This window comes from Echinococcus granulosus, assembly GCF_000524195.1.
Source record: "Echinococcus granulosus chromosome Unknown EG_S00159, whole genome shotgun sequence".
Taxonomy (NCBI): domain Eukaryota; kingdom Metazoa; phylum Platyhelminthes; class Cestoda; order Cyclophyllidea; family Taeniidae; genus Echinococcus; species Echinococcus granulosus.
Genome location: NW_020170539.1, coordinates 38,355 through 44,598, shown reverse-complemented (window position 1 = coordinate 44,598; position 6,244 = coordinate 38,355). Strand labels below are relative to the sequence as shown.

Here is a 6,244-nt window from a genome sequence, read left to right as displayed (position 1 = left end):
CCCCAGAGTGTTTCCAGAACAAGTGAATTATGCTTAGAATAGAGGAGTTGAGTCAACGCCTACAATGGCCAAGTGCATTAAATAAGACCTTTACATATGACAAACCTGAACGGCACCGGCCTCTACTAAACCTTGTTTGCATTCAGTTGAAGCACTAAGCACTTTGACGAGACGCGCAAGCGCGTGTTGCAATTTCTCATTTTTTGGGCCCATATTCAAGAGGTAGACGATTTTTTCCGCAATGTCGCAATCCAGTAGAATGAGCTGAAATCAAGGCAAAAAAGAACTTAAAGAGCGTAAACCCCCAATATTGAGTATTTTAAGTAATACATTTGCAAAATAAATAGACGGGAGGATCTACGTGATTTCGAAGCATGCTTGCAAGGTTGGCGCCATGCCTCGCACAGTTACTAATTTTATTTAAGTAGAGTACATTTTGTGGAGCTGGAGAGTTGTTGGGACAAGACCGCGAACAGAGGTGACTTGGTGCGTGGATTGCGCACGGAGCGGAAGAAGAGGTGGATGAGGCACGCAACTTGAGTGCTCGTTGTGTGCGTGAGTGGACAAAATCTGTTGCAGCAGAAATTCAAACACCGCCTTCGTGTGCACGCACATACGCATGCATGCAAATTTTTGGGGTTTATATGAGGATTGCCGCCTTCACAAATGCGCCAAAAACAAGCGCCGATGCCTTATTGCATTCCTACTTGATTTTGGGAGACAAAAATCAAACAATTTTATGGGAACCTCACCTAAACAGCGCATGATTTACTGGTAGTTGTAAAAAGCTGTTGAGTTGGAAGAAGAAAAGGCCCAAAATGAAAACATCCGCCGTTCGTTTTAACATGACATACCTTTCTGCAGAACAAACCTAGAATTGTTCTAGCCGAAAAAGTACTTCATGTTTTACAATTCGGAGATAAAAGAAGTGCTCATCAGAGACATTTACTTGACGCGATTCCGACGTATTGCGCATTCGTCGGTTTCTTCTGTCAGTAAGTGGGGGCGTCAGCCTTTAGTCTCAGTATTTCGGTGAATTTTAAATCTCAAGTCAAATATAAACCTCGCTACCCATGTTGTGATTGCATTTTCGAGCGATCCACCACAAGGACCCAGCAATGTCATGAGTCACCTTGTAATCGCCTACCTCTCTCACCTTTGGCACTGTGACCGACGAGTTGACTTGACAATAACACCACTGACACTGCATTCCGCAGAACCAGCAGTTACAGAGAACCTCCCCCCCCCCCCCACTCTACTGCCTTTACTAGGAATTGACATCAGCCAAAATACATTAACATTTCTCCAGGAGACACAGCCGCATCCGTAGCACCTTTAAGCGTGGATTTAGTAAAGGTATCAAACGAGACTCAGTTGTGTAAATGATCAGTGGAAAAGTAGCTCCTCAATTGAATGGAGGATAGAAAGCCCTGAGTCATTTCAGTGTTTCTCACCACCAAAAGAAGCGGAGATTTGCATAAACCAAAGGGCTTATTTTGGCATTTGGCAAAGGCAACGCAACCGCGTAAGGTACTAGAAGTGCAGTTTTATGTTTTAGATAATCAGAAGCACTTTTTCCAAACAATTTAAATTACTGTACTCAAGAGGTCAAGGGATAATGCACTTTTCATTTTCATCAATCCTTTTCATGCGTTTGTCTCTATGAGTACTCAAAAAGGCTGGATTACAAGGATTTCTTTAGATAAAAGTGTACACTTTTTAAGGGCGATTCGAAAAAACACACAGGAGCGTGCTCAAAGGATTTTCACTTAATTTTAATCTTTCAAAAGGCTGCTTCATTAAAGACATGTTCTGATACTTAAAATGGATGAATGAACGACATTGGTTGGACTTAAAGCACAAAATTTTATTTTTTTGTATTTATGTAAGCGGAGTCCGAACGATTTAAACCAAAGGCCAAAACCCATGAATCGAGGCTAATTATCAAAAGAACATCTACTGGAGGAAAGCATCCATACATAATCGGGTTATGTGTTCTAGTGGGCGACTGTTAGGCGTTCTTAAAAATAAACGAGCAAGAATTAAAACGAATCAGACCACCCACCTTCGTTTCAGCGTCCTCATAGGCAGTCATACGAATGGCATCAGCACAGACAGTCAGCCAGGCAGGATCAGCAATCTTCTCAGGAGTGAAGAGACTGGCTAGTTGGATGGGCCCACCGCAATCCTTCACCTCCGGTCGAGTCGTATGCGGAAGGAAAAGCATTTGCCGATGCAGGATAGACAGGGCGGTGAGGAAAATCGACTCCGTTGGGTGACTAGATAGTAGATAAAAGCGTTCCAATGTTTACTTTAGCCGAGCAAAGCATCACAAAGACCATTGAAAAGGCTGTTACAAATTTTCAGAGATTTTTATCAAGCCCCAAAATCTTAAGCGGGATATTGCAATTAGTAATGAAAATTCTGGGGAGTCAGTGCACCTGTATGCCGTAAGGTGTGATGTCTAACCCACATTGAAAGACTAGTGATATTAGGATTTGATTCAAAGTGTCTGCTTCGAATAGCATGTTCTATTAGGGACGCTTGGCTTCTAAATAAGCCTTTTGCAGAGTCGAGTGATAAGGAGTGGTAAATAAAGTACTTTCAGTGTAAAACACCACTCAGCACAGAATCAAGGTTCCCAACTGTGTCTACACACAGCGCCCTTGGAGGACTCAAAGAATAACAATGCAAGTAGTTGCCCACCTCAATAACTCCACAAGATTGTGGACGGAAAGAACACTACGCACTGCAGACAGCGCCGGCTTAGCATAGCAAAGTTTGCGTAATGCCAGCACAGCCTCTGTCTGCGTATTAATATCCTGTGTTGTTTGAAGCAAGTGAACCAAGCTCTCGATTATCTAAAAGGGAAGAAAAGTAGATACTACGGTCATCCAACCTTATTAGTGGACATGAACCTGAAACAAAGTGAAGCTCACTTGGGGATGGTAGGCTAGGCTATTTCGAGACGCCTCTTTTTCAGAAAGTTTGTGCAAGATAACGCAGGCATTGTAATGATTCTCTGGGGTCGATAAATTTGGGTCAAGGAGACGCGTTAACTTCGGGACGTTAGCTGCTGCTGCAAAGGCATCATCCTAGGGAAAAAAATAAGATGAAAATATACTTAGAATGGCAAAGGACAGAAAACACGGGGTAATTTGACAGAAACCTTGAAGTTGACAATCATCCCAATAGCTTTGGTAAGGCTTTCAACACAGGGACTAAGTCGTTGAACTGCAGATATTGGCTTCCCAAGTCCGCCGAGTGATTGCAAAGATCGACTTAAAGAAAGCGCATTATCAGAAAGAAACAAAGAATTTTGGGAGGCGCAAGTAGAACTTGAAAATGGTGCAGATTCCTTTGATTGACTTGGTCGCATTCTACATGAGTTCAATGCCTTGAATAAGAAGCTGATGGGTGAATCAGGTGAAGATTTGCACTAGTGTCTGGACACACCATTTCAAAAATTAACAGTCAGTTTCTTGGCGGATTGACCTTAAAAGTGATTATAACGTGTACGTGGTACTAAACAAGTAAAAAAATGAAACTATCTGACAACACCAAACTTTAAAAATTATTTGTTCACTAGAGCAATAAAAATTATTATACAAAAGTAAAAATTTAGATGCACGATTGACACAACGTTTTGTTTAATAAGTATGCACATAAAATACAGACAAATTTAAAAAAAAACTGGTAGCGCATAAGAGCACTTTTCTCAAGCAAGCAAAAAAAGGTCAAAACAATTAAGTTGATATTTTAAAAACAGTTATTTTGGCAAATTTTTAGTGGACTGTGGTGGTTTTTCCGCACTTATTTTATTTCTGCCCTTGCCAGCCAATTTTAGCCAACGCTGAACTTTTTTCAAATTGATTATGTTAGCATCTCTGGAAACAGCCTTTCCATGTAGTAAATCTAATTGTGTTCGGATCTGATCCGAGTAAAGGATGAACTTAATTATATCGCTCGGTTACTTAATCTAGTGTTACGCCCCAAAACTTTCCTGCAAAAAAATAGGACGAAATGCTTAAGCAAAATATACACAAATTCTACATGCAGAAGGCGTCTGGGCTACTAACCTGGCTCGAATATCAGCCCATCTGGAGTGATAAAGTGACTAAGACAAGAAGTGGCTCTTCACCAAAACGGAGAGTTATACAAGCATCGTATTGCACTACGCATCGCAGACCATGGCTTGATGCAGAAATGGCTTAGTTGTGAACTCTACGTAATACCTGCCGTCGGGTATGGTCAAATTTTAATGAATTTTGTTGAAAGACTTCCTCGCTTCCGTCAATAGGATAAAATTTTGTTATAGCTGCATACCCCTTTCTAACTATGTTTTAGAGAGTTATTTTTGTGTAAAGGAATCGACACATGGAATAGGTTCCCTGTAAAATGCTAATCAGTGGCCAGCACAGTCTTCAAAGAGATTCTTCCCTGATATAATTTTACCCTGTAGAGAGCACCTTCTGAAATCGCAGTCAGATCTGCAGCAATTGCATTCACTGATAGACCTCAAGATGCTACTTTTATCCTATCACCGTCACTTCTGCCCAGCTGATAGTTGCCTTTCACACATTTCCTCACTGTGGTAGTCGCAGAGGCGTAACCATGCTTGTTTAACACCTTTAAATGACCTCTCCTGTCAATTTTTTGAAAGCCCAAATATGCTAATTCCCTGAAATACTCTTGATAATGATCCGCAAAACTTAAGAATCCTACTGGTTTGTTTTAGTTGCGCCTTTAACGCTAGGAATGGAAGTTGCTCGGCTTACTCCATAATGGTTGCACCAAGACAGCCCTCAGGTGGTCTGTACGACCTAGTTATAGACAACTTCATCAATAGAATTAAATTTGCTTAAAATTATGCTCAAGCAAAGCCCTAACACCCTCGCTACACCCATGATTTCGGCTTTCCAACTGCAAACAGTGATGCTAAATGTAAGGACTGCCTTCCACCCCTTTTGTGCGCATTTTGGCAGCTGCAATAAATGGCTCCAGCACCGGAAGTTGTTAGGCACATCAATTTGCTGAAGCCTGAAAATTACACCGAGTCAACGGGATATGGTTTTGTATTGCCCGGCTGCAGTGAGACAAAGTTTTCCGTGGATTACAACATTTCTCCCTTCAAACAGGGTCAGTTATTGGTGGTCAGTGTCCGTTTCATTGGCGAGAGATGTGACATGCTCTGGTTTGCATGTTCTGGATAAAACAAAACACTGCAGCTGCCTCCATATTCTAACCGTTAATGCCTCGGGTGCGTAGGCAGCTTAAGTATAGGGCCTCTTCAACGCACCCACCTGTAGCATAACTGGATCTGGGAATGACAGCCTCTCATAATAATCAAAATCACAAAGAAATTCCGACAAACTTTATTAAATAGCCTTAATATAAATAAAGATGCGAAATTTCGGTCACCCTGCAATACAACATGAGGTATAATAGTGTAGGGGCAGCACTCAGAAGGATTTTTCAAGTGCCATTTCAAACCTAGGTAAAACTGAATTAGCCCGCCTTTGCCAGGCGTGTTTAAAACAAAGGTCGTTTCATCCCATATTTTGCGTTGCCTTCGGGTCGCATTCATTTGCGGTGGCAATCATGCCAGTGAACAGGTGAGTCGACATGACTCGCCTTCCACCCAAGGATAAAAAATATCTGGAAAATGTACTTTGTAGGAAAATTTGTTTAAACGCTAAACCACTTGGCTCTATGGTCTACGTGAAGGAGTGCCTCAAAGGCACATTGCCTATTTGTTTCTGCTTTCCAGTTTACTGCCCCACTAGTAAGGTTTCACTACCACTTGGTACTGAGAAGCTACCATCCTTCTACCTGTACAGACATGTACAAGTGATATCCGCAGTTCTCTTACAAACGCGATTCAGTTGCTTCTCTCGCTCCGACTCACCTCTGCCGACTTTAAAAGGAACGCCAGTTACAATGATGGCTTCTTTACGAAGCGGAGAGATGGTGGAAATTCATTAGCATGGATGACAAGACCACAGCTTCTTTGAACTTTGTGTAATCCTTTTTCCATTGCACACAACAGTCCCTTCCATTTGCAAACCTACCTTATGCGACTTGACCTTGTTTGGATTTATCATCTCCTACTGAAAGGAAAGGACGAGGTCATTAATTAACCAAGATAATTATTTATTCTTGCGGATGCTTCAAGATAGTTGTCTGGACACGCCCCTCTTTGTTTTCCACATTTTCTGTAAGCACGAATGGTTCGTTGATGCTT

At 41.7% G+C, this 6,244-nt stretch overlaps 2 protein-coding genes across 2 annotated transcripts in view; one reads left to right on the top strand and one right to left on the bottom strand. All coding sequences in view use genetic code 11, as the record gives it.

Annotated features, from left to right (window-relative positions):
- Positions 1-90: 90 nt before the first annotated feature.
- Positions 91-3,379, bottom strand: EGR_09653 (Armadillo segment polarity protein; the record flags this gene model as incomplete). The annotated part of the gene is made up of 5 exons (XM_024498902.1): positions 91-264; positions 2,066-2,279; positions 2,707-2,861; positions 2,940-3,095; positions 3,170-3,379. The coding sequence occupies 5 exons, from the start codon at positions 3,377-3,379 to the stop codon at positions 91-93; spliced, it is 909 nt and encodes a 302-aa protein (XP_024346675.1).
- Positions 3,380-5,625: 2,246 nt separating this feature from the next.
- Positions 5,626-6,244, top strand: part of EGR_09652 (hypothetical protein) — a gene marked incomplete at both ends in the record, with an annotated part of 10,675 nt that continues 10,056 nt past the window's right edge. The window contains one exon of the mRNA XM_024498901.1: positions 5,626-5,850. Coding sequence (XP_024346674.1) covers positions 5,626-5,850 — 225 coding nt within the window. The remainder of the gene's footprint in view (positions 5,851-6,244) is intronic.